Raw genomic sequence first — 25,582 nt, 5'->3', positions numbered from 1 at the left:
GAAATGATCTGGTACTGATCAACAGTTTGATCTGCACACATAATTACCTCAAGGAGTAACACTCAGTATCTGTGCAATCCATTACACAAAACGCCATCATATGGACGCCATCGTATGGACATAACATTATATTTGTGTGAGTTTAAAATCATGAACAGTGACAAAAATAACCTTTGAATGTCTCTGGAAAGGATGACTTCATTTGAGAACACAGTTTGTGCAACTCACATGCGGCAGTGTTCCTTGCAACACAAAAACAATCGAAGGAAACAGCTGTCCAAACCAGTGAATGTGCCGCACACACACACAAATACAAACACACGTTTGTACATTTTTTTTTATTTTTCACTTTGCAGATTATGTATAATGTTGTTATCCTTTCCGTGTATCATTTCAAATGACAAAACACACGTGCATTTATTCTTATTTACAATTCACAATCATAAGCGGCAGACAAGTCAACAGTCTCAGTTTTCAGTCTAAGCAGGTCCAACTTTGGAGACTTCGGTCACTGACTGCGATGTTGATGACTCTTCATCATCACCTGAACCCATCCCCAGCATCTTCATCATGCATGAGCGGAACTGAAACACATCGGAAGAAAAACACGTTTAGAAATATTCCTGCTCTTTCATGCTAGAAATTGAGTGGCTGTTGAGCTCCACATTGTTATTTTTTATATTTCAGTTGTCAGGCCTCTACATTCCCTTTTTTTAACAATAAAGCTGTTTATACCAGTGTCTCTTTGTATTTAGCAGAAACTGATGCTTTTAACTGCAGCTAGGTACGTTGCTGTGGCATTTTCAATCAAGCATGCTGCAAGTTGATCAAAAATTAGCAGCTTTACAATAGGAAAAGCCATTAACTGTACTTCCCAGACGCCTCCGAGACATGACGCATATTAACCTGTCTTTTTGTGTATCATGTACACAGTGTCTGTCCATAATTGTAATGTATTTTCAACTCTGACAGTACAACTAGCTGACCTGTTTATTGAGGAGAACGTAGATAATTGGGTTGTAGACTGCAGAGGACTTGGAAAAGATGGCTGGTATTGATGCAAATCTCAGGTCGAAAGTCTGTCCGCGGTTATTCACGACCCACAGAGAAAAAACGGTGTAAGGTGTCCAGCACACCAGGAAGCCCAGCACCATGACGACCACCATCCTGGTCACCTCCCGCTCTGCCTTCTGGGTGGAGGCAGACTCAGCTTGGGCCTTTGCTGCCTGTTGAGTGAGAGAAGCATTAAAAGACTCATGACTTCGGGGTTCTGCATGTTTAGTGGTCGTTGCACAGGGGATGCGACTTTGCTTATGCCTCTTGTTCAGCATATATCATCAACCATCACTCTCTGGTTTACACCTTGTTGAGCAGGAATGACACAATCCCTAGACTTCAGTGGTGGTTTGCCTCACCATTTTCAGTGTGATGAGCAGCTGAGCGTAGCAGAACACGATTGTGGCTAAAGGAACAGTGAAGCAGAAGCCGAACAGGAACATCACATAGGATTCATTGTTGTATTTGTTGTTTGTGGTGTACCAGTCAGGACCACAGGAGCACTGCAGGCCTTCAGGGATGTACCTAGAGAGATCATCACAAGCACATTAAGTCTGTACTGCAGCCCGATCAGGGTGAATGTAAAGGTGCGTGTGTAATACTTACCTGCTCCATCCGAACAGTGGAGGGGCTGATGCAATCAGTCCAAAAACCCAGGTGAACACACAGCAAGCTATAGCGTGGTCGGGCTTGAACACAAAGTTACCGAGTGGCTTGCAGATGACCAACCATCTTTCAAAAGCTACCACAGCTAGAGACCACAGACTGACCATACCTGGAAGTGACATAAAGTAGGATTAAAACAAAGATTTGGCCCATTAAAACTCAAGTGTCACAATCTAATAAACCTGTGTCTCAGAGTTTGTCTTACCACCAAGTGTTGCCATGAAACCCTCAATCTTGCACATATGGGGTCCAAAGATGAAGTATCTGTTTGCGAAGGAGCAGCAGGCAGTGAAGGAGCCCACACAGGACACAAGAAGGTTCGCCGCAGCCAAGTTCACCAGGATGTAGTTGAGGTGGGACCGCAGCTTCTTGTACTGGATGGTGCATGCGATTGTAAGCAGATTGATGGCAGTGCCCGAAACAAAAACAAAAAATGTGAACGCTGCCATTGAGTAGTAGGTGCCTGCGCTTGCTAGATGGTCCTGGGGGACCAGGAAGGGGCTGAGAGACGTGATGTTGTCCGTATCCAGAGGAATGGGGATATAGAAATCCTCCGGGAGCTCCGTAACTCGGCCGTGCTTCATTTTGCCTTCTATATAAATAAAGAATTTGAATATTAAAAACTAAAATTTGCGTTTCATGTGTGTCACAGTGTCTCCTGCGATGCTCGATGTCGGTCGATGGCAGTCTATTAACGAGGACCGTTAGTGAATTTATAGGGCTGTCTGACTGGACATTTAATTAATTGAACTATTGAGTAATTAATTGCTTGATTTGATCAACAAAAAACAACCCCCAACTTTGATCATAGTGATTAGACACCACAGGATTCAGTGGAACACATGTGGCTTAAATCAGTGGTCGGGAGCCAACAAGGGGATTGCAGGAATTTATCAGTTGTATCCTGATCTCATCCCATCACTAGCATTTTGGCAGAAAGGATGCAGTCAGGAAGGAAGGACATTGTTTTAGATTCAGATAATCCAGTCATCAGAGCTATTACGAACGCTAATCACATTCAATCTGCCCTTAGGTAACCTGCTTGATGTTACCATTAGGATGGATGATCTCTACCTTCATTATCGTATCAGGATCAAGAAAGGATTACACTGTTGTGCGTGGCCTTCAGTACAAAGTATCTAAGGGCATTTCTATTTTTCCACACCAGAATTAGACATGAAGGTCATTTTTGAATTTGAGGTGAACTTTTAACTTCTGTTCGGAGACAATGACAGGTGTTCAATGAAGCGAGGAATAATCTATGACCATCTGCTTATCAGTATGTGAAGTGAAGGCCGCCTCTGTGTGACCGTATTGTAACTCTGCTATGAGGAGCTCTACAGCATCTACTGGATATAAACACAATTTATATGCTGAACAAAAGCTTACATAGCAAGTAGAAAGAATCCGTTTCTCAAGCACGATTGAATCTGACAGGTAATGCAACACGTGTACAAGGAATTTGCTCAATTTGACTGACCTAACAGAGGACTGGTACAAGAAAATGCAGAGGAGGTGCTCTCTGGAGAAAGCTGCTGCTGAGACAAAGTTAGTTGTTATGGAGGGTCAAAATGGCCCCTGATTGACTAACCAATTAACTAACTGACTGACTGACTGACTGGCTACTTAAATTGTAAACAAATATAAATACACAAGTGTGAACAAAAATAAATATATAGATGACAATTGATGTCAAATTTCATAATTATATGATATACAATCAGTACCTTCACATACATTTTAACATATCATTTTTGGTGCATTCAGCTGCATATTAGATTATTTATTGAGTCATTTATGTGTAGCTCTTTTTGATTGTGGGTGTTTCAATCTTCCATAAACTATGAAGTTGCAAGGTAGACACTTGAGTGTCTGTAGTATCATAGAAGTATTATCATTACTATCAATGCTCTCAGCCATTATTACTATTAATGATACTGTAGTAGGCAACATGGTCTTAACCCTTGTATCATCTTCACTTTTGGGACCCTCTATAAAAAATTAAACCGGGACATAACTGGGGTTTTAAAAACAATGCTGAAATAAAATTTTACTTCATAAACCATTAAAATAAATTGTCTTTATCTTAATTTCAAACAATAGAGATGACATATATGTTTAAAGATTGCAATCAGTCTGTACTAGAACACAATTAAAAGTGGAAGTGTGATTAGTTTTCTGTCATTGTTTGGCTGCTCCAGCGACTGCCTGTGGTGCTCCCTGTGGTGCATATTCCGTATGAAGGCCATCTTCAAATTCACTTTGTTTTTTTAATTTTGTGTTTGTGTCTGTGTATGTGGGTCAAACTGACCCAAAGACCATATGAAGGATATAAATGTGTGAGGTATAGTAGCATGTGTACTCAGTTATTTGTGTACATGTTTATCACAGAAAATCAGCTAAGACCATTGAGTTTCAGGTAGAAATGATGTATACAAAACATTTGAAATGGGTCAGTTTGACCTGAATACCATACAAGGGTTAAGAGTGAGTAGGGTCGAATGGGACAGGAAAGCCAAAATGGCTAAGCTGTCTCAGCTCAGATGTATAAGGCTTTGATTCAACACCTGTTCTCAGTATGTTGACCAAATATATCAAAGGGAAAAAAATAATAGAGAGACTGAGACTGCAAATGCAAAAGACCACAGAACAACCTTAAACATTACTCTGATAAACGCTGTAATCATAAAGGCAACAGACTTTCAGAATAAAAGGTTGGTTAGGAAAACTCTTAATATGACTGTAAAAACCTTGCTTCATTTAACAGTATTTGAAATAGGTTTTTCATGAGATGGACAAAAACAACAAAGAAACATTTTTAACTATAATTGATGATTATGTTACAATGGTAAGACAATACTGTCAGTTCCTATTGGACCTAACTGAAAACTTTAGGAAAGTTTTCATGTTTTTTTTTCCTAAAAGTCTTCCTGTAGGTTTATGAGGCTTTGCGTATGATGCCACCATACATAGGCTGAGGACAGAAGGATAATAGGCATTTGGAGCGGTAGAGTAGAAAAAAACACAGGCTTGCAGGAACATCAGGGTAGACATCAGGGTTATCATAAACAGTCTGCCTTGAGTTTACGTGGAATCAATACGCTACTTCCTAATCCAAATGTCAAAAGAAACGTAAACAGCCACCCCCACAATGACATCACCAGTCTACGTCAAAGAGGTAAGTGGCTAACAGTCTCACTGTGAACAAAATCCTTTATGTATACCTTTTGAGACTGGTGCTCCATACAGATCTGCAGTGACCAGTGAAGCGAGAACCAGGTGATACGATGTTTTGACTTCTGTATAATGATGATCAAATTGTTAATTTAGCCACAAAATTTTCGAGCCATGAATCCAAGGTTATCACTATATCACACAAGAAAATTGTGTTTTTAGAAAAAGCTGACACACTGATCAGCAGTGATGTCTACGGTGGATAAAACCCTACATACACCTCCTCAAACAATTCCACCTCCTGCTGTTATAATACTTGATCTGTGTCACTTGTGAGGCTTAGCATCGTGATCTCTTTAGGCTTTCAGAGTTCAGTCCTCCAGCCGTTTCCTAAGACTCTTACTGAGTGTAAACAATTACAGACAGCTCAAATCAGTGGTGAAGGTCAAGGTGTGGGTCTGAGATACACTGACCTGTATAGCTTCGCTGTGCACGCTCTCGTTGGATGACGCTTGCAAGACCTTGATTAAAATCCCGATAGGTTCAGTATAGGACAGATGAGCTGCATTACTATAAATTGAATTACACGTGTATCTGGGTTTTGTTATTTAAATCATCAGTACTTCAATAAGCAAAATGCTGACAAAGAAAAGTGTGCCATGACGTCCAATTAATTATAATGATGATAATAATTAATAAAAATGATTTAGAGTAGAGGGTTTTAACTGTATAGACTGCTCACTCAGTTAAAGGTAAAGGTGCCCTATTTTCTTTCTTTTTTTTTTTTTTACCATTTGTCAGTCTTTTCTATAGTTTCTATAGTTTCTATATCGCCTCCTTTTCTTTCTGTAGACAGAGTCACCTCAGGTTGCGTCGATTGGAATTTTTTATCCACTAATCCAATCACTATCTCAATTACGTGACTAATGACTCTCCGACCTGTTTATAAGACATCAGAAGAAATCCCTCTCCCTCAGTGCACGTGAGAAGCACACTGACACGTTTTCAGCAACTTAGTTCTGTTTTCTGCTTTTTCTTGAATTCACCTGAAATCAAAACATCCAAACTATGTACGAGAACGACAACAACCACCAAAGAGGAAGAAGTGGAGGTTCTTAACCAGATCTGTGGCAATGTCACACCCAGCGACCCAGCGGTGACCATTTTATAACTGACTGTGGAGGCGGCGGATCTGGGGACACACATCCAACAGCTACAAGACTGAGGAGGAGACGGAACTGTGTGCGGCATGGTTGAAACGCATAGACTATGAACGTGAACATTACAACAAGAATGTTGTATTAAACACATTTTATGAAGTGCGGTAAAAGGTGATGATTGACCAGTAATTCGAAAGTTTGTTTCATATTCTTTTCCGGTCTTGACATTTCTGCTAAAGGTAGCAGACAAGGAAAATATTTTAAGAATATTTTAAGAGAAGAATTACATTCCATGTCACATTCCATGTCACAAAGCCTTGAGCCATCAAGCTGCAAAGTTCAGATCTATCTATCTATCTATCTATCTATCTATCTATCTATCTATCTATCTATCTATCTATCTATCTATCTATCTATTCATTTTTTAAATTCTCTTCTTTGTTTGATTGTTTCTGACCTGTTTTTACTTGTTTTTTTAATTGCCAACCATAACACAATACATTAAATGACACAATCTACACATTTTCTTCTCTGGTTATGTGAGATCGGAGGAAGAAGGTGCCAGGAGTGGCTTCAATCTTTACATAACAGAATTCATGAAATGTAACTGCTGTCTGGTCTTTCAGTCAGCATAGAGTAAATTCTAACATGCTTTTGCATTGCACTGTTACTTCTCCACAACCATGCCAATGGTACAGTATACCCATACAGGTGATTTCTTTTGACAAATGATCAGACCTCTTTTCAGGGATATGGGGCTGCATACAGACTGTGCTTGAATGACATCTACATGACTCCCCTTTAACTCTGTTGCAACTATTAGATCAGGAAAAAATATGCCGCTATCAGTCCTACTGGGACATGGAGTCTGGTGACCTCGCCTAGCCCAACTCCCCGCACAGCTCAGAGCATCTTCAACCTGCAGTGATATAATCAGACAGAATAAGTGACAACCCCTAAGAGGGCATGTAGGGACGTTAAACTCCAACTGACTATTTGCATGAATAAGATCATGTGAATGATATGAACCAAAGGCCATTCTTTGCCCCTGTATTAATCACACATTAAATGTTAATTTCAAGCTGCAGAACACATTCAAAGCAAAACAAAACACTGCAAGTCTGTCATCTAATGGACAAAAGGTGTACTGCATAGAAGAACCCATTTGTTTTCCACACAGAATTAAACATTAAATCATTTGAATGAGGCTGTGCTGATTACTGCAAGCACATTCATTACAAGCTATTATTTTGATCAATAATAGTAATGCTAATGATACTAATAATTTACTTATAATTATATACATATACTGTATAGTATAAGAAGAAGAAAAAGGAGGACAAGATGAAAAAGAAGGAGAAGAAGAAGAGGAAGGGCATGAAGTGATTTGTGCAATATTTTTAACTCAATATTTAGAGGATTGAGTTGAGGATAGGAATAACAGAACGTGGATCTGGCAATGTGGATATCATATGAGTTCAGGTTTTGCCCAAGTTGAAAAAGAGTGAAGGGGTTTGAGAACTTACCAGTGACATGAAGGCAGGACGCAGATCCTTCTAATGATGTGTCAGTACTAAAAACACATCCTTGTACTATAATATTCCTAATTTACATTCTGCATTTTCTAATCCTTTCTGTGTCAAAGAGGTCAGCTTTAAAATGAATGGGGATTGTCATGAACCCAGTTTAACTTACACTTTTACACAGCCAGACCTTGGACCACATATGGATCTATTTCTTCAAACCAAAATAGCTAGAGAGGTTTTATAATCTTCCAGATTTCTTTTTGGTTTGAGACTAACCGAGGCATGCGGCTGGACACACACTGTTTTGAGACAGAGGAACACTGCACTGGGCTTTATTGATGTTGATGGTGTTTCAGTAATGCAGTAGTTGTATCAGTGGAGGGCGCACTGATGGTGGGTGTGGGCGTGGCAACTTTAATACGTGCGAGCGTTAAATGTGTAAATTAGTGCTTGTACACTATTATTGTGCATGTATGGAGATATCTAAGTAGGTTAATGGCGGATGAAAAGCATCACCGGCATCGGTGTTAAAATAAAAGTTGCAACAGTACGGATGTCGCCATCTTTAGTAAGGGACAATAAGCCCAGTGCTGTAACACAACTTGTTGTAATTTGCTGAAACTCCGCGTACTGACTGCTATTTGTCTGCTTAGTAAATATTTCAAGTGTCCTTTGAAGCATCTCACTATACATATCATATTCCGCCTATTCAGAATGGCAAATAACGAAAACTGCATATGTGTTTCTGTCTGAAATGATTAGCGAGCGGGTCTCTGTCGCCATGTTTACTTTGGGTGACGCCAACTCTCTTCCATTTTCCTCCGCCTCTGGTTGTCAAGAAGATGGCAGCTTCCAGGCAGGCATGAGAGGAAATACTTCTTCAAAAATCGAATGAATTTGGATTATTACCGCAAGATCAGACCACATACCCGTGTTTTTGCAATCACTGCATCGAAAGAAGTAAGTAGAGATCTGAAATATATGCGCCTTTTTCGGTTTGTTATGTTTTGTTGTTGCATACCGTCCGGCCATTTTTCTTGTGGGAGCTGTAGAACTAGGCCGATGTCGAAAAGATGGCTGCTTCCAGAGACGGCATGAAACATAATAACACTCCGTTTATGCAGTTTATTTCAGTTTAGCCGCGTCTAAAGTGTGGTGTTGCAACTGCATTTATATCAGGTAAAATATGCATGCCAAAGTAAGACGAAATCACATTGCATTTAATTGTAAAATACGGCGACGCTTTGACAGATGCCAGCCGAACAGCTAACGCTGTTAGCTTGGGCAAATTAGGTTGAGCGACTAGCCGCTAGTGCTAACGGAGTACAGCTAGCGTCAGAAATCATTTGAATACTGCGATTACACTCAAATGTTTAAGTATATTTCAGTAAATTATTTCGACTGATCTTAGGACATGTGATTTCTACACGGTTGCGACGGTAAAAGTAAGCTTCAGTTATTTCCTAATGGTAATATTTGCGTTAAAGCGGTTTCACAAAATGCTTAGCTTGATAGCTACAATATGGCGACTCCCAGAGAAGCATGAAAATAGCCGACTCTTGATAACGGTTTCAATTATGGGTTAATTCTGTGTTGGAAGTATGTATTGTTCTGCTTTGTCCGCCCGCTATTATTGTATCAAGTCAAATTTTTATTGTGAGGTATTGCTTTGCTGGTGTACTTGGCTAGCTATCATGTATTTTTCTTTCTCATTCGCTTCCGCCATTTTTCAGGCTGGCAGTAGCGTTAGCGGGGGTTTGTTTGGCTGCAAGATGGCTGCTTCCATGGATTGAATTCAATGGTTAGAAACAACTAATAGCTAGCTAAGATACAACTTATATGTCGTAAACATGTTCTGTATCCATTCGCACAACTGTAACGTCGATCGTATCCGAAGGATTGTGAGGCAGTACTCGCTCCAATTTCCACAAAGTCTCTTCGACTGTGTTCCTTTGATTGAATGTATTAGCCAGAGCTAGCAGCTAAAGCTAACAGTTAAGCTTTTCAGCCGCTGTGGTCGCGCTAACTGTTTTAAGAAGTTGGCTACAGTGCACGATCAGATGCTGCCTTTCAGTTCCTACGATTGTTCTTTTGAAACAACACGATTACTGTGGAGGTGAAGACAAATGCGCTTTTATTATTTCTTCTGACAGAAGTCATGTCTGCCCCTGGCTCCGCGGTGTCTGGGACCACGGCGTCGGTTCTGCAGCCGCGGTGGAAACGGGTCCTCGGATGGTCCGGTCCTGTTCCCCGGCCCAGACATGGTCACAGAGCTGTGGCTATAAAGGAGCTTATGGTTGTCTTCGGCGGCGGAAACGAAGGAATTGTTGATGAATTACATGTATACAACACTGGTAAGATGAACTTTGTGTGTATAACTTTGTCGATTGTTTATTTGCAGCAAGCTGATGGTTTACTGAACTAATCTACATCTGTAAAATCAAAAACAGTGCAATTTCACATTGATTCTTCATCTCAAAACAGTTAAATTTTATTTGTAAAGATCGATTCGTGACGTGCAGAACTAAGTAGTATATAGGCCTCAGCAGGCCAGGCTGGTCGTGTCTGATTAAATTTGGCCCCCTCTACTGGAGGAAAGGTTGTAATGCACGTTAAAAAAGGCGGGCTAAAATAAAATGGATGATGCTGGTTGGTTTAAGCGTATCTGCCCCAATTTCCTGCACTTAAACCAATAACGACAGGATCATTCAGCATATCTAGTGTATGTCCCATTCATTAAAAATACATTTTGGTTTATCGTCTATTGTTAAAAACAGAGTTTTAAGGGGTTATATTAGTCAGAAACTAACAGCTTTGTTTTGGTCATAACAAACTTGTTTCATATTTTGTCTGACTTGTTATTAGTAAGCCTCAACTGATAACATCACTGCCATTATTGTGTTTTGTTTTTTTTTTTCTAGCAACAAACCAGTGGTTTATCCCAGCCGTCCGTGGTGATATACCCCCTGGATGTGCTGCATATGGTTTTGTCTGTGATGGCACAAGATTGCTGGTGTTTGGTGGAATGGTGGAGTATGGGAAGTACAGCAATGATCTCTATGAACTACAGGTAATGCGTTTGCATTAAAATTATGAAATGTTTCTAAATTATATTACCTCATATTTTTGGGGAAGATAGACATACCCTGATAATATGAGTAATCAAACGTGTCACACTTACATCTGCCTCAGGGCAAAGTTGTGTTATAAAGGAAGCGAAACTCAGAGATACATTTATTAGAGTCAGCACATTTATTAAGCGAAACAAATTTTTTCAGAACATTTGTCATCATGCAGCAAGTACAGTTTTAGTCATATATCTATCTATCTATATCTCTATATATATCTATATATCTATATCTATCTATATCTATATCTCTCTCTCTATATATATATATATATATATATATATATATATATATATATATATATATATATATATATATAGTTGCTTACATAAGTACAGGGCAGTTAAATAAAAGTAAGCAAGTCAATCTTGATCTTGAAGTTTCACTACTGTACATGTTAAGTGAAAATGCTACATGTAGTTGAATGTGTTGATTCTGAATGTGCACTTCAAAAATTAATTCAATTAAAATGTTATGAATCCCACACTGTTATGGGTGTGAAAAATAGTCTATTCTTAGATGTGTCATGGTTCTCTCAGCATTAAGTTACATAATACTAATTTCCTTATTCAGAATTCAGATGGTTCACTCCAGCAGAACAGCAAACTACTCAGCTGTTCCTTGTAGATAAACTACAAGTGAAGTTACATTTTGATGAGGAAGGTGGAATAACTAATTGTGTCAATGCCTGTTTTTTAGTTTAACCATATTTAATTAACATATCCTTCATGTGCAAAATATTGTTAATTCTTATTCTTACAAAAGTTTCACTTTGTATACAGTACAAGGAAGTTAAAGTTATATACACTGTCTGTTACTTGTTGTGATATAGAAACATTCTAATGCAGGTGGTAACTGAGAAATTAAATAGGACATAAGTAAATGTGCAACCTTTTAAAATAAGGATATTGGTAAAATAAAGTCCTCACTATCAAATAGGGAATGAGGTCAACTCATGACTTGTTTGTCACAGCTTTGGCTATGACCTTAAAAAAATCAATACTATGATGTTTTGACCCTGGATTCTGTTACAGGCCAGCAGATGGGAATGGAAGAAGTTGAAAGCAAAAAACCCAAAGAATGGGCCCCCTCCTTGTCCTCGTCTTGGCCACAGTTTTTCCCTGGTTGGCAACAAATGCTACCTGTTCGGTGGACTGGCCAATGACAGTGAGGACCCAAAAAACAACATTCCCAGGTACTGATTTCCTTCCAGCAGGAAACTCTGGGGCTGCTATGTCTGCTGACTGGTTGTACTTGAATCTAGAACATGAATTGGACTCATGATGTCTGTGGGGTTTTTCTTTGTTGTTGTTCTCAGATACCTGAATGATCTGTATACACTTGAGCTTCGTGCGGGTTCCAGCGTTGTTGGATGGGATATACCAATCACATACGGAGTTTTGCCTCCACCCCGCGAGAGCCACACTGCTGTGGTATACACAGAAAAGACGAGCAGGAAATCTCGCCTGATAATCTATGGAGGAATGAGCGGCTGTCGTCTCGGAGATCTGTGGACGCTTGATATTGGTAGGTTGAATGAAGTATGAATGGCAAAATGACAGCGCAGAAATTATAAGCGCCCTGTTTGAGTGTAAATAGCAATACTGAGTCTGACAGGCACAAACAGACTAAAGAAGACTGAGCATCATCAAACTTTCAAAGAGGATAAAAAGTTCATGTTTGACAATAATGTGTGTGAATTTGCCTTACCTGTGATGCCATGTTTTATGTGATTACATGTTATCTAACATACTTTGGCTGATGGTTGTCCCCAGATACTCTGACATGGAACAAACCCTCAGTAAGCGGGACAGCACCGCTCCCCAGAAGTCTTCACTCTGCCACCACCATCACAAACAAGTAAGACAACTGCTGCACCTAACCCATAGCTTACTGAATGTTGGTTTTAACCATGTATGAATTCCCAGTAGAGAGTACATTTTGCTTGGTAGCAGCATCTCATTTAATTTCTCACTTTGCAGGATGTACGTTTTTGGAGGATGGGTACCCTTGGTAATGGATGACGTCAAAGTGGCCACACATGAGAAGGAGTGGAAGTGCACAAACACTCTTGCTTGCCTAAATCTCGGTTCGTGAAACTATCTATTATAGTAGAGTTCACTTTGAAGAGGTTTGAATAAAATGGGTTTTGAGTTAAATGTTAAACCATGTGTTTGTCTGTAGACTCCATGTGTTGGGAGACAGTGTTGATGGATACTCTTGAAGACAACATCCCCAGGGCCCGTGCTGGCCACTGTGCTGTGGCCATCAATTCCAGACTTTATGTTTGGAGTGGCCGTGACGGTTACCGTAAAGCTTGGAACAACCAAGTCTGTTGTAAAGACCTGTGGTATCTGGAAACTGGTGAGTTTGCTTTTAATGTAGTGGTTTTGTTATTAAGTGTGATTTAAGTGGCTCAGGTTTTAAAATGTTGTTACATTTTTTGCCTTCTACCTTTCCAGAGCGACCCCATGCACCAGCCCGGGTGCAGTTAGTCCGTGCCAACACAAACTCCCTGGAGGTTAGCTGGGGTGCCGTTTCAACTGCTGACACCTACTTACTGCAGCTGCAGAAATATGACATCCCTGCAACTCCTGCTGCAGCCTCGCCGGTCATGAGTGCAACTCCCTCACAGCCTTTGAACTCTCCAAAGAGCCCTGCACCAGCTGCTGCAGCACCCTCTGCTCAGAGCCTACAACAGACAGGTATTAAACTAGTTACCAATGATTCCTTTTTTCCAACTCCTTGTTGTCCCTACAAAAGTAAGCTCACCAGCTGCAACAGTCTAATCATTGGTTACCTTACTTTACAGCTGTTTTGAAGGTCGCAGCACAACAGTCTGCCACAGGCGCATCTGTTGTCACAGTCCGCCCCAGCCAGCCTGGGAAATCCCCTCTCACTGTGACATCACTTCCTCCAGGTGTCCGAATGGTTGTGCCAGCCCAGACTACACAAGGATCGGTATGACCAGTTCTGCACTTCATTTTATCTTATTTGAGATTTTGCATGGAGTCTGTGTTTAAAAAAAAATCTTTACTTTTTCTGCTTTTAGCCAATTGGCAGCAGCCCTCAGATGAGTGGCATGGCAGCTTTAGCCGCAGCAGCTGCAGCAACACAGAAGATCCCTCCCTCCTCTGCAGGCACTGTCCTCAATGTTCCTGCAGGTGCCACCATTCTCAAGACAGTAGCTGTTTCTCCTGGCACAGCCACAGTGAAAGTGGCCTCACCAGTCATGGTAAAGATCCCACTAAACCTTCCTTCTCATTTCTAACATTATGTGTCACAGGTGAATTCTATAAATAATGTTTTGTTTGTAGGTCAGTAACCCAGCAACCCGGATGCTGAAAACCGCTGCAGCCCAAGTTGGCACAGCAACTGCATCCTCTCCCACCACCACCAGACCCATCATCACCGTGCACAAATCTGGTGCTGTCACAGTTGCCCAACAGGCCCAGGTGGTAACCACTGTGGTGGGAGGAGTCACCAAGACCATTACCCTGGTCAAGAGTCCCCTCACTATGGGCAGCAGTGGCACTCTGGTAAGAAAACAGGACTCTGTGGAAATTGTATAACACAGTGTCAAACTGGCACTCTGAGAGCAACCTTTGGTGCTTTCACACGCATGCTGTAAATCATGGGATCTGTAAATATTGTTTTCACACTAGATGTGTTAGTGTTTTGTTTTTTAAGTCTTGTCACAAGATGGTGACAACTTGCATTGAGCATGAACCAGTGGGGGAGGGAGTAAAGGTTGGCCTACAGCGACTGTTGGAGAACTCTCCTAAGAAAACAGGGAGCATGATGTTGGTGATCTGCATGACTGTCAGTTTTAGTGATAGGATGATTCATATAGCCATCCGTTTGGTGGTCCACCTCCCCTGTGCTGTCAGATGTGTTCTGGTGACTCATAAACTTGAGTCTCTCTCCTATGTCGGCAGATCTCCAACCTTGGCAAGATGATGTCTGTGGTACAAACCAAGCCAGTGCAGACATCAGCTGTCACAGGCCAGGCTTCCACTAACCCTCTCACACAGATCATACAGGTCAGCTATCTGCATGAGTGCAGGAAAAAAAGGAGGTAGCTTAAAACTCCTGAGACAGGCACCAGATGTCTTTCTTCAGACGGTTTACGTAACATCAGCCTCTTTTCTCCAGACAAAAGGTCCCCTCCCAGCCGGCACCATCCTGAAGCTGGTGACCTCCGCAGATGGCAAACCCACCACCATCATCACCACTTCCCAGGCAGGAGGCACAGGAAACAAGCCCACTATCCTCAACATCAGCGGGGTCTCTCCTACCACCACGAAGCAGGGCACCACCATCATTAAGACTATCCCAATGTCGGCCATCATGACCCAGCCAGGCGCTACAGGTCTTAACTCGCACAAGTGTCACAACTACTTCAGCATGCACATTTATGAATGAGATCAGTACTTATAAAAAAGTGATGTTCATTCTATTACTGTAGCTTGAATGAAATCTTAACCAAACAAACTTCTGTGTCAGTTGTCAATTGGTTGATTTTCTGGGCGAATGTTGATGGCACTCCATAACAGAAGTAGTTTTTGATCGTTTTAATATTGTTTTCTTCAGTGGCTTAACCATTTTTGGCAGTTAGCAGGAATAAAAACAAAATATTTGCATTTGTGAATTAAAAAAAGGTAATTAAAAAGGGTGTCATGTTGTCGTAATTGGTGGAAAACTGATATTCATACACGCTTTTGTTCTTGCAGGTGTGACAAGCAGTGCGGGCATGAAAACGCCTATCACAATTCTTACCACAAAGGTGATGACCACTGGAACTCCAGGTAAAATCATCACCGCAGTGCCCAAACTTGCCACTGCGGCCGGCCAGCAGGGACTGACACAGGTAACTGACTCTGTTTGTACAGTAGTAATAGTATTCATAGATTTTGTCTTTGTTGTGCTGCTCATTTATGTTTAAACTTGGGAGTCTCATCCTGTATTGTGTTTCTCCAGGTGGTTTTGAAAGGTGCTCCTGGACAACCTGGCACTATTTTGCGCACTGTGCCCATGAGCACAGTGGGTGGTGTTCGACTTGTTACACCAGTGACTGTGTCTGCAGTTAAGCCCACTGTCACAACTCTGGTTGTCAAGGGGACTACTGGTAAGAGATGCCATGTTCCAGTTATTTGTTTACTGTGAAATTCACTGGATGACATCTTATTATCACAGTTGTTCTGTTGTTGTTGTTTTTTGCTTTGTATTCAGAAATATTTGTTTTTTAATTTTTAAATTACCCTTATCATCCTTCCAGGTGTCACCACTCTTGGCACAGTCACTGGTACAGTCTCCACCAGCCTGGCAGGAGGCACTGTGGACAGTTCCAATGCCTCTCTGGTTACCCCCATCACCACACTGGGAACCATCGCTACCCTGTCCAGCCAGGTCATCAGCCCATCTGCCATAACTGTGTCAACCGCTCAGACCAGTCTAACTTCTGCCTCCTCACTGCCCTCCTCTACCATGACAGTGCAGGTAAGACCGTGTAGATTGATGTGGCTGGAGATGTATTTATATTCATGTCATGAGTCAGTAAATCATGGCAGCATTGTGTGTCACAAGCCTTACTTTACTCCATTGCAATCAAGGAAGACTACTACCCTACTGCAAATTTTAGGGCTGTAATGACTATTTCCCTCACTACAGATCAATGAGAAAAACAATGGGATAAAAGCCAGAGTGGAAATGAAATGATTCTATATTTGATATGAAAAATATGCTGTGACTGTAATCGCTTTTCTCTCTCTCCTGCCTAGAATCAGCCCACCCAAGTGACTCTAATAACAACTCCCAGCGGTGTAGAAGCTCAACCAGTGCAGGATCTACCAGTGTCCATCCTTGCTTCACCAACCTCTGAGCAGCCCAGCTCCACTGAGGCTGGAGCAGCTGGAGAGGGCTCTGGAACCGTCACCCTGGTCTGCTCTAACCCGCCCTGTGAGACCCATGAGACCGGAACCACCAACACAGCCACCACCTCTTCTGCCACCATCGGAGCAGGACAGGTCTGCTCTAATCCGCCCTGCGAGACCCACGAGACCGGAACCACCAACACGGCCACCACCTCCTCTGCTACAATTGGAGCAGGACAGGTGTGCTCTAACCCGCCCTGCGAGACCCACGAAACGGGCACCACCAACACAGCCACGACGGCATCTTCAAACATGTCTGCGCTGCGTGTGTGCTCCAACCCACCATGCGAGACCCACGAAACTGGGACAACTAATACAGCTACCACAGCATCCTCTAACATGGGGGGAGTCCAGCAGCTGTGCTCCAACCCACCTTGTGAGACCCACGTCACAGGAACCACCAACACAGCCACACAGGCATCGTCTAGCATGAACGCAGGCCAGACGGGCACCACGCAGAGGGTGTGCTCCAACCCACCCTGCGAAACACACGAGACGGGGACAACCAACACCCCGTCCACGGCCACCTCCAGCATGGGAGGTGACCAGACCAGCACTGCGACAGGCATGGTCCAGACAGTCTGCTCCAACCCGCCCTGTGAAACACATGAGACTGGAACCACCAACACAGCCACCACAGCCACCTGCAGCATGGAGACAGGCGAAGGCACAGGTACCACCACATACACTTTAACTGTTAGCTCGCCAGGATACATCTTCATCTTCTTTACTTGAATTAAATGTCTGTTATCGGAGTATTAAAATAATGTAACATCTAAAAGTGCTTATTGTGATAGATGCCATGTCAAGTCAAACTTTAATTCTGTATTTGTATCAATCAGCAGCGCAACAGACGGAGGAGGGAGCAGAAGATACCAGCAGCACAGAAGCTGCCTCCACCACTGCAGCCACTGGCATAGTTACCACCACCCAGGGCAGGGCCATAACTACTGTCACTCAGTCTACACCTGCCCCCGGACCCTCTGTACCTGTAAGAAATGCTCTAATGTACTTTCAGAATTAGCAAATGGTCTGACCACTACTGCTGATTAGTTTTTAAGGAGCACGTCTGTCTTTAGGCTGCATCTCTGATGATGATTTCTCTTTATTCTCTGCAGTCGATCTCATCGATCACAGAGGGTGTGAGCACTGCTGCCAGCTCCACAGAGGAACCCATGCAGACTGATGAGACGGCATCAGCAGAAGCAGCACCTGCAGAGCAGGGATCTACCGCCATGGAGACACAAGCAGAGGTAGATACAGCGTGATGTCACACCAAAAGCCACTATTGACTACTCAATCAAACTTGAATTCAGTTTGTATATGAGCTGTATTTTGTTCTTTCAGGGAGAAGCAGCCACAGCAACAGCCTTGAATCTGCCCTCAGAGCTGATGTCTGAGGGCCAGGGGGCCACGCTCATGGTGACAGGGCTGTCAGACGAGGAGCTGGCTGTGACAGCAGCAGCAGAGGCAGCTGCGCAGGCTGCAGCCACTGAGGAAGCCCAGGCCCTCGCTATCCAGGCTGTTCTCCAGGCAGCTCAGCAAGCCGTAATGAGTGAGTTCAACCATAGTCTTGTATGGTCTGATTGCTCACTTGTTTTTGTTTTGATGATGAACCATATTGTTTGGATCAATGTCTGGCTGTAGTTAACTGTGATGGTCCAAAAAATTAACATTTGCATAGCGTCCGCAGAAATGGTAGAGTTTGGCTGAAGCTACTGCAGCCTCTACAGTCACTGTACTAGCTGTTTTGATGCTTTCATGATGTTAGTTGTGTGAATTCTTAAATCTTTTTTGTTAACAGATGAGAGCGACTCTACTGGAGAGAGTCAGCAACCCACCAACATCCCCATCATGCTGACACAGCAGGAGCTCGCTGCACTGGTCCAACAGCAGCAGCAGCTCCAGGAGGCTCAGGCTGCAGCACAGCAGGCCAGCGTGGACACCAGCCTACCCACTGAGGGTCTTGCGCCTGCTGACAGCCTCAACGACCCCTCTGTTGAGAGCAATGGACACAACGAGATGGCTGCTGCTGTCACCAGCGCCGTGGCGTCACTGCTGCCACGTACAACTGCTGAGAGTAAGACTTGAGCTCATTTTGATAATAACTCTGGATGTGTTTTTGTATAGTAGATTCATTTTTTTTGTTGTATTCTTCCTTATACGTCATAGCACTCGCTCCATCAAGCACATTTGCACCATCTGTATCGGTAGCAAGCCCAGCCAAACTGCAAGCAGCAGCCGCTCTAGCAGAGGTCGCCAATGGCATAGAGGGAGAGGTGAGTCATTGTACTATTACTGAACATTTGGCTGGTTCAGAGGGACTGAATAAATGTGACTCTATTATTTTTTTGTCTTACAGAAGCAAGGCCCTCAGCCAACCCCAGTGAAGCCTGTTGTAAAGAAGGAGAACCAGTGGTTTGATGTTGGAATTGTTAAAGTGACAAATATGGTCGTCACACATTTCTATGTGCCAGCAGATGATTCTCAAGGAGATGTAAGCGTCTCAGGAAGCTTTTTTTCACATTTCGAAGCCTGGATGTGGTTTTGCTCAATAAATACTAACCTGCTGTTTTTTGATAGGACGACTCTGGCATCATGCCAGATTACAGCCAGATGAAGAAAATGGAGCTGCAGCCGGGAACAGCCTACAAGTTCCGTGTTGCTGGAATCAATGCTTGTGGTCGCGGATCTTTCTCAGAGATATCTGCATTCAAGACATGCCTACCAGGCTTCCCAGGGGCGCCTTGCGCCATCAAAATCAGCAAGGTAAACAAAGCTGTCAAGCACTTTGTCATCTTCTTATTTAGTTGTAGATAATCATAATACATGAAAGTGAAGTGTGTAAAATATGACCAAAACATCAGCTGTTCTCATAAGCTTTTGTCACTGTCCCTATGCAGAGCCCAGATGGTGCCCACCTGACCTGGGAGCCACCCTCGGTGACTTCAGGAAAGATTATCGAGTACTCCGTGTACCTGGCCATCCAGAGCAACCAGACAGCCGAAGCCAAGGCCTCCACCCCGGCACAGCTAGCCTTCATGCGTGTGTACTGTGGGCCCAACCCCTCTTGCTTGGTGCAGTCATCCAGCCTCTCTAACGCCCACATCGACTACACCACCAAGCCAGCCATCATCTTCCGCATTGCCGCCCGCAACGAGAAGGGCTACGGTCCTGCCACTCAAGTCCGATGGCTCCAAGGTGAGTACATATAATAAAAAAAACAATACTCAGTTTTTAAAAAGTGAGGAATCCATTCGTTTTAAAAAATATATACATCTTAACCATTTCTGTGTTTTGTAGAATCTGGCAAAGATGCCGCCTCTGCAAAACCGGCCCCGAAAAGACCAGGCACCTCTCCAGATACGTAAGTATAGTGTTCATGTTTCACTCTGCACACAGGAACAGACATTTACATTACACTGATGGATGAAGCAATACTTACTCTGGTCTTGTGTGTGCTCTTGCAGTAAGACTACTGGTCCAAAGAAAGCAAGGACGGACCAGTGAGGTTGCCCAGAGACCCCTCCCAGTCTTTTGTCCTTTTTCCACTCGCTGTCCTTTTATCAGGAAGACTGACCTTCACCCCTCCTCCACCTCCTCATCCTCATCCTAATCTCATCCTCCACCCTCAAGTCTCAGATCAAGACAGCAACGGAGGCAGAACAAGCAAATGAAGCAGAGATGAAAGTCAATCTGAGAGATGTTTTCTGTAGATAAAAACCCTCCTTCCTCCTCGTTCTGTTGGTCGTACTATTTTTAGAGCAACACAAACTTAGAAGCACATTATCTTTTTCAGTCACATCCCCTTCCATCGTTTAACATCTATTTTTTGGCTTGTTTCAGTAGTTGAGCAGTATAGAGAAGCATTTACATCTTTCACAAACTGGGAGCCAGCCTGAGCGCAATGTTACCCTTTCTTTTTTTGGTCTTTGTTTTGTGAATCCTGGGGGGATGTAGAGAGAGACTACATGTACAGTGTTGAAAAAGGCTGTGGAGGCATTAGTTTAGATGAGAGGAAAAATCGGTATGGAAACAAATAAAGCACTTGTCCTCAAAGACAGAGGACATAATTTTTTTCCTTTCTTTTTTTTTTTTTTTTGCTCAAAACAAATTTGCTTCATCGAGAACCAAGTCTATAGTCATCGTACTGGACTCCAGTTTCCTGGTAATGTCATCACTGTGCGCTTTTTACCCCAAGATGAGGACTGGTGGCCGACACTTCAAAATGGACGAAAAAGAGTGACAAAGGAAGAGATTTGTAGAGAATGAACGACAGACATTGCTAGGACTGAGACTTGCAGCACACACAAAAAAAAAATCTTGCAAAATCTTCCCAAAAAATTAGCAAGCAATGACGCAGAAGATCTTTTGTGTAGTTTATTTTTGTATTTTTTAAGCTTTTTTTTCTCCTATGTGTATGTGTATGTTGTGTGCATTTTTAAAAACATCACTTTTTTTAACTGTTGTTCATCCCCATAGTTTGTGTTTGTGGGAAGATGGGTGGCTGTGTTGAGGTTGCCACTATATTTTTAAAAGTCTTCATTCAGTTGGTTGTATGTTCTTGTTGTTAACAGATGGTGATGAAAGAGAGAAAGACTTTTGTATTTGTTCCAAGTAGAACCGCAGAGGTTATAGGACTGAAGGGAACTTTGAAGTGGACCCAGAGAGAGGAGAGTTTTTACTTTGTTTACTACTCAATGCTTGTGTTGCTTTGTTTGCCAAACATGGAATTTCCTGGGGTATGTGGAAAAAATAACATCGGATCTTTTCATACCCCCCCCCCCCAATATCCTGATCAGTTGTCCTACACTTTTTATGCTCATGAATGTGGTGTCTCACCTCTTCTTTAATTTTTAGAATGGCAAATTATATTAGTAGACATATTTTCCCTATCCTATTGATGTATGTGAATCCATTTAATAAATTTTAATTTTTTCCTTCCACGGCTCTGTATTTCAGACTACAGATGATGTGCAAGCTAACTGTGACGTGTAAACCCGTATGTCGTTGAATGGGGGTGTCTTGGGAAGAAAGCTTACATAGCCGGAGTGTACTCACCTGTAAATTAGTTCGTTCATAGAGCAAGAATAAAACAAACAAAAAAAAACATCTTGGCCTTTTATATAATTACCTGTAACAAACAGTTTTTACATGTTGGTCATCTCTTGATTGCCTTTTGTGTCTTTACTTATAAAAGAAACAAATATATATATATAAATATATATAGTCTCCCTGATTGTTCTAATTTGCTTCTGTCAAGCTGATTCACTGTAGGAGTCTGAATCACTGCTAGGTTCATTACAATACAAACTTGTACAGGGAGTAGGTTTCTGACTGCACATGAGTGTATATCTACTTTGTAAGGGCGGAGTCAGTTGTGATGGTAACAGCCCGGAAGATCAGAGCCAAGGTTCCCGCCTGCCGCCTTTTCTCCGGCCGGCACCTTGGTTTCTGTTTGTGGTTTCTCCCGATTTCTTTCTAGAAATGAACTTTCTCTTCATATGCATTCATGATTTTTGTGCGTGTCAGTGTGTCTGTTGAACAAAACTAGACATGCATGCAAAAGCAGTGTATTTTAGTAGTGATGCCTTAAGTTAGACCATAAGCTGAAGGTTCTCAAAAAAAGAAAAAAACATTTAATGAGTTTGTTCCTCTTTCCATGTGGTATACAATTGTGTCCTTTCCTTCCACAGTACCTTTGCTGGGTCACTATTTTTGCACCCTCGTTAGATAGGTCATCATCAGCAGTGCCGAGGTCTCTCTGAACTTTCCCTCCCACACTGGGACGAGTGCCGCTCAGCACTCACAGGTGTTGCGAGTTTCTCTCGGCTGTTTGCAGGTTATCTGGAAATGTCCTGTATTTTCCAATGTGTGTTTTTTGTACTGTAGGGAGTAATGTATCTTTTATCATCAAAAAATAAACATGTTAAACATAGAGATAGGTTGTGTCTTTCTTTTTCACTACGAAAGTTGGTTAAACGGTTGATCACCTGTTGTAAGCTGCCCTGAGCGGCTCTCAGAAACGGCTCCTCCACATTGTGATCTTCTTTGGCACTTCCCTCAAAGTATTCTGCTCCTATCTCTTCACACCACTGCCGGGCCTGCCTGCCAGAAACCTGCGAGCAAAGACACTGATCATAGCACCAACATCTGGCAGCACTGACACAGCAGGATAGAGAATGTGATGAGGAATAAAATGGAACAAAAGTCAGACGGTGTGTTCTCTATGTCTGGTAAAAGGGATGAGCCCCAGTGATTACTTTAACCTTTACCATGGCCAAATGCATTCTAAAAGCAAAGTATTGTATTCAACAAATACACAATTCTACATAGGCTTATTTATATAACTCTTGTTGGATACTTGACCTACTGTCTGTGTCAGCGACTGCAGCAAGCATTAGTGGCCAAGTAAAAAAAACATTAAGTCTTACACATCCTTCGTCTGTTGTCATTCAAGTTCAATCTAATGATTGGAAGTTGTTAGAAAAACAATAAAACTGAACTCAGTGACTGCTCCCACAGGCTCCTACTGATGAATTATGCTTTTTTTAAACAACACTTGTACTCACTTTACTAATTATTCACTTGTATTTTTTTGGTTTGTCTTGTGTTTTTTTTTCCTCATCACTACAGGTGTCTTCTGGCACTTGTCATGACTGTAAAAACAAAATGGTATCTTGCCTGGTAAAATTAAGAATTAAAAGAATTACAGAGCAGGTCACAGTCAATGAAATATGCCATTTAGTAAAAACCATCAGAAAATGGCTATCACCTGGATGCGACATTGGCCGTGACCAGGCTGCAACAGATGTTTTCATTATTGATTAATCTGCATCCACAGTACAATGAAATGATATAGAGAAATGCATTAAAATCTTCACACTGCATAAGCCAGAACCAGAGAATGACTACAGTTTTTGCTTAGAAATGACTGTAATTATTTATTTTTGGGTAAAGTTGCTTATTTATTTTTAATTAATCAGTGTAAACTAATTGTTTTGCTTCCAGTATTATCAGTCTGGATGTGAGTGGAGCTCACTGACCAAGATTTGACAGGATATATAATTTGCCTTGTGTCAGCATTATAGCTGATTCCTCTGAGGGGTGGAACTTACAGAACTGATCGGACAACAACAGGGGTATCAAGTGATTTGATTAAAGGTGCAATATGTAAGAACTGGCAGCCTGTTGAATTCATACTCATAACATAATAGTGTGCAGTGTATCCCAGCAAGACCAGCTATGCTGTGTTTTGGGGCTGGTCTATGCTGGTTTTTCCAGCAGGGATCACCAGAGATACAGCTAACTACTGCTAACTGTAGCTTATGTTAGCTGGTTAGCCCAGTTAGCCATGCAGCTAGCGGTACTATCAGCTGACTCGGTTCTAACCAGGAGTTCAGAGAATTGGGGGAGTGTTGGATGGACCATCATATCTTGAGGCACAAACTGGCTAATGGCTAGCTGGTTAGCTAGTTACTATGGTTATGTCAATAGATATGTCTTCAACACAACTCGTGGATGTTTATTTGTTCTTTTCTTCCATGTTGCGACTGTCAAGCAGATGCGATTAAAACAGTCTTGATATGCTGAACTCACAGCCATGTTTCGTCATTTAAAGACAGTGGCCTCAAGGGTGGAACTAAGAAAAAATGATTGTGAATCACAAAATAGAGTGATAAACTGTCACTTGATACGACTTCCACTCCTCACAGACCCCCAGCAGCCTGTCTGTGGTTTATTACTTCACATGATGACACGTCCACTGACCTCCCTGTCGCTCAGGTCAGTCTTGTTTCCCAGCACGATGAAGGGGAAGCTGGCTGGGTCCTCAGGCTCGGCCTGGATCAGAAACTCCTTCCTCCAGCCCTCCAGGGCCGAGAAACTGGCCCTGGATGTGACATCGAACACCAGCATGCAGCAGTTGGCTCCTCTGTACAGAGGAGTGCCCAGAGACTGGAACCTCTCTGTCCCCGCTGTGTCCCACATCTGAGGGACATTTGTGTGTTAGTGCTCCGAGTGTCCATACATGGCAAATTATGGTGTGTATACGCTGTCTATATGGTGTGTTTCAGTGTGGCTGAGCAGGTGCACTGAGGATTACCTGCAGGGTCACTGTGTCCCCGTCTATGCTGACTGTTTTGGTGAGGAAGTCAGTCCCTACAGTGCTGCGGTACATGTTGGTGAAGCGGTGATTCACATATCTGTTCATGAAGGAGGATTTCCCCACCCTGTATGGACACACACACACACACACACACACACACACACACACACACACACACACACACACACACACACACACACAGGTAAAGGGACAACACTCAGATCTATCTTTATTGAGCCGTTTTATCACTGTTCTGTCAAATACTTCAATACTTTTGTGTCCGTTCATCAGGATTTACCGAGATTCAAAGATTCAAAATCAACGGTTAAATGAAAGTGAAACAAATGTCAGCGGAGAAAATACATCCACATTTTCATTACAAGTGAAATAAGAGTTGACACAAGCTAGTTGGTGTTACCCAGAGTTTCCTATGAGGATAACTTTCAGTGTTACTGGATTATTTCCCCCCGTCATGTTCATGTCTGAGAAGGTCCACCGACTGCTGCTGCTGCTGCCTTTAAGTGTTCCTCGTAAATTTGCCTTCCGGTTATTTGACGTGCGGCCCACTTTCAAAGTTAACTTTTGTTATTGTTTTGTTTAGTTAACTCTTTCACTATAAGAGTTAAACTGCTCTTCTGCTACTTCTGGCATTTTATATATATATATATATATATATATATATATATATATATATATATATATATATATATATATATATATATATATATATATATATATATGGAGCTACTAATGTCTTTGTTGTCAGTGTCTTTAATAGACAAAGAGTTCAAGCATTTTGGTGGCTAATGCTTGATTTCATAGATAACCACGA

The 25,582-nt window shown here is 42.2% G+C and overlaps 3 protein-coding genes across 7 annotated transcripts; 1 reads left to right on the top strand and 2 right to left on the bottom strand.

The window, feature by feature from the left end:
- Nucleotides 1-319: 319 nt before the first annotated feature.
- Nucleotides 320-8,755, bottom strand: LOC119020510 (blue-sensitive opsin-like). Of its 5 annotated transcripts, XM_037099859.1 has the most exons (7): nt 7,583-7,615; nt 5,370-5,407; nt 1,928-2,314; nt 1,663-1,831; nt 1,416-1,581; nt 987-1,226; nt 320-584 (listed from the first exon to the last, which is right to left on the bottom strand). In XM_037099859.1, exons 3-7 carry the CDS (start codon nt 2,304-2,306, stop codon nt 480-482), a joined length of 1,059 nt encoding a protein of 352 aa, XP_036955754.1. In that variant the 5' UTR covers nt 2,307-2,314; nt 5,370-5,407; nt 7,583-7,615; the 3' UTR covers nt 320-479. The 5 variants fall into 5 exon arrangements, with proteins under 5 accessions (XP_036955754.1, XP_036955751.1, XP_036955752.1 ...); XM_037099856.1 differs by lacking the exons at nt 5,370-5,407; nt 7,583-7,615 and adding an exon at nt 8,604-8,755; XM_037099857.1 differs by lacking the exon at nt 5,370-5,407 and having other exon boundaries at nt 7,583-8,223.
- Nucleotides 8,401-21,755, top strand: hcfc1a (host cell factor C1a). Its single transcript, XM_037099855.1, has 28 exons — nt 8,401-8,542; nt 9,736-9,936; nt 10,504-10,652; nt 11,745-11,905; nt 12,029-12,237; nt 12,486-12,570; nt 12,693-12,799; nt 12,895-13,074; nt 13,173-13,415; nt 13,523-13,671; nt 13,763-13,945; nt 14,028-14,249; nt 14,649-14,753; nt 14,866-15,082; nt 15,444-15,580; nt 15,691-15,838; nt 15,989-16,209; nt 16,491-17,316; nt 17,486-17,634; nt 17,762-17,896; nt 17,991-18,198; nt 18,448-18,723; nt 18,816-18,922; nt 19,006-19,140; nt 19,227-19,412; nt 19,547-19,844; nt 19,947-20,010; nt 20,114-21,755. The coding sequence occupies exons 2-28, from the start codon at nt 9,741-9,743 to the stop codon at nt 20,151-20,153; spliced, it is 5,136 nt and encodes a 1,711-aa protein (XP_036955750.1). The 5' UTR covers nt 8,401-8,542; nt 9,736-9,740; the 3' UTR covers nt 20,154-21,755.
- si:dkey-13a21.4 (uncharacterized protein LOC494576 homolog) lies at nt 20,730-25,272 on the bottom strand. Its single transcript, XM_037099864.1, has 5 exons — nt 25,169-25,272; nt 24,748-24,874; nt 24,414-24,632; nt 22,637-22,762; nt 20,730-22,529 (listed from the first exon to the last, which is right to left on the bottom strand). The coding sequence occupies exons 1-5, from the start codon at nt 25,228-25,230 to the stop codon at nt 22,443-22,445; spliced, it is 621 nt and encodes a 206-aa protein (XP_036955759.1). The 5' UTR covers nt 25,231-25,272; the 3' UTR covers nt 20,730-22,442.
- Between the last annotated feature and the right edge of the window lie 310 nt (nt 25,273-25,582).

Source organism: Acanthopagrus latus, chromosome 6 (genome assembly GCF_904848185.1).
Source record: "Acanthopagrus latus isolate v.2019 chromosome 6, fAcaLat1.1, whole genome shotgun sequence".
NCBI lineage: Eukaryota > Metazoa > Chordata > Actinopteri > Spariformes > Sparidae > Acanthopagrus > Acanthopagrus latus.
This window is presented reverse-complemented; position numbering and strand designations above follow the sequence as displayed.

What these genes read in the sequence shown, in the direction of transcription:
- LOC119020510 (XM_037099856.1), bottom strand. Translation starts at nt 8,685, where the DNA reads ATGTTTCATGCCGTCTCTGGAAGCAGCCATCTTTTCGACATCGGCCTA. An exon ending in CCACTGTTCGGATGGAGCAG is followed by an intron (nt 1,582 to 1,662) that starts GTAAGTATTACA and finishes TGATCTCTCTAG; the next exon opens with GTACATCCCTGAAGGCCTGC. An exon ending in ACGTTCTCCTCAATAAACAG is followed by an intron (nt 585 to 986) that starts GTCAGCTAGTTG and finishes GATGTGTTTCAG; the next exon opens with TTCCGCTCATGCATGATGAA.
- hcfc1a (XM_037099855.1), top strand. Translation starts at nt 9,741, where the DNA reads ATGTCTGCCCCTGGCTCCGCGGTGTCTGGGACCACGGCGTCGGTTCTG. An exon ending in GACCCAGCCAGGCGCTACAG is followed by an intron (nt 15,083 to 15,443) that starts GTCTTAACTCGC and finishes TTGTTCTTGCAG; the next exon opens with GTGTGACAAGCAGTGCGGGC. An exon ending in GCGCCATCAAAATCAGCAAG is followed by an intron (nt 19,413 to 19,546) that starts GTAAACAAAGCT and finishes GTCCCTATGCAG; the next exon opens with AGCCCAGATGGTGCCCACCT.
- si:dkey-13a21.4 (XM_037099864.1), bottom strand. Translation starts at nt 25,230, where the DNA reads ATGAACATGACGGGGGGAAATAATCCAGTAACACTGAAAGTTATCCTC. An exon ending in GGGACACAGTGACCCTGCAG is followed by an intron (nt 24,633 to 24,747) that starts GTAATCCTCAGT and finishes AATGTCCCTCAG; the next exon opens with ATGTGGGACACAGCGGGGAC. An exon ending in CTGACCTGAGCGACAGGGAG is followed by an intron (nt 22,763 to 24,413) that starts GTCAGTGGACGT and finishes CTTTGCTCGCAG; the next exon opens with GTTTCTGGCAGGCAGGCCCG.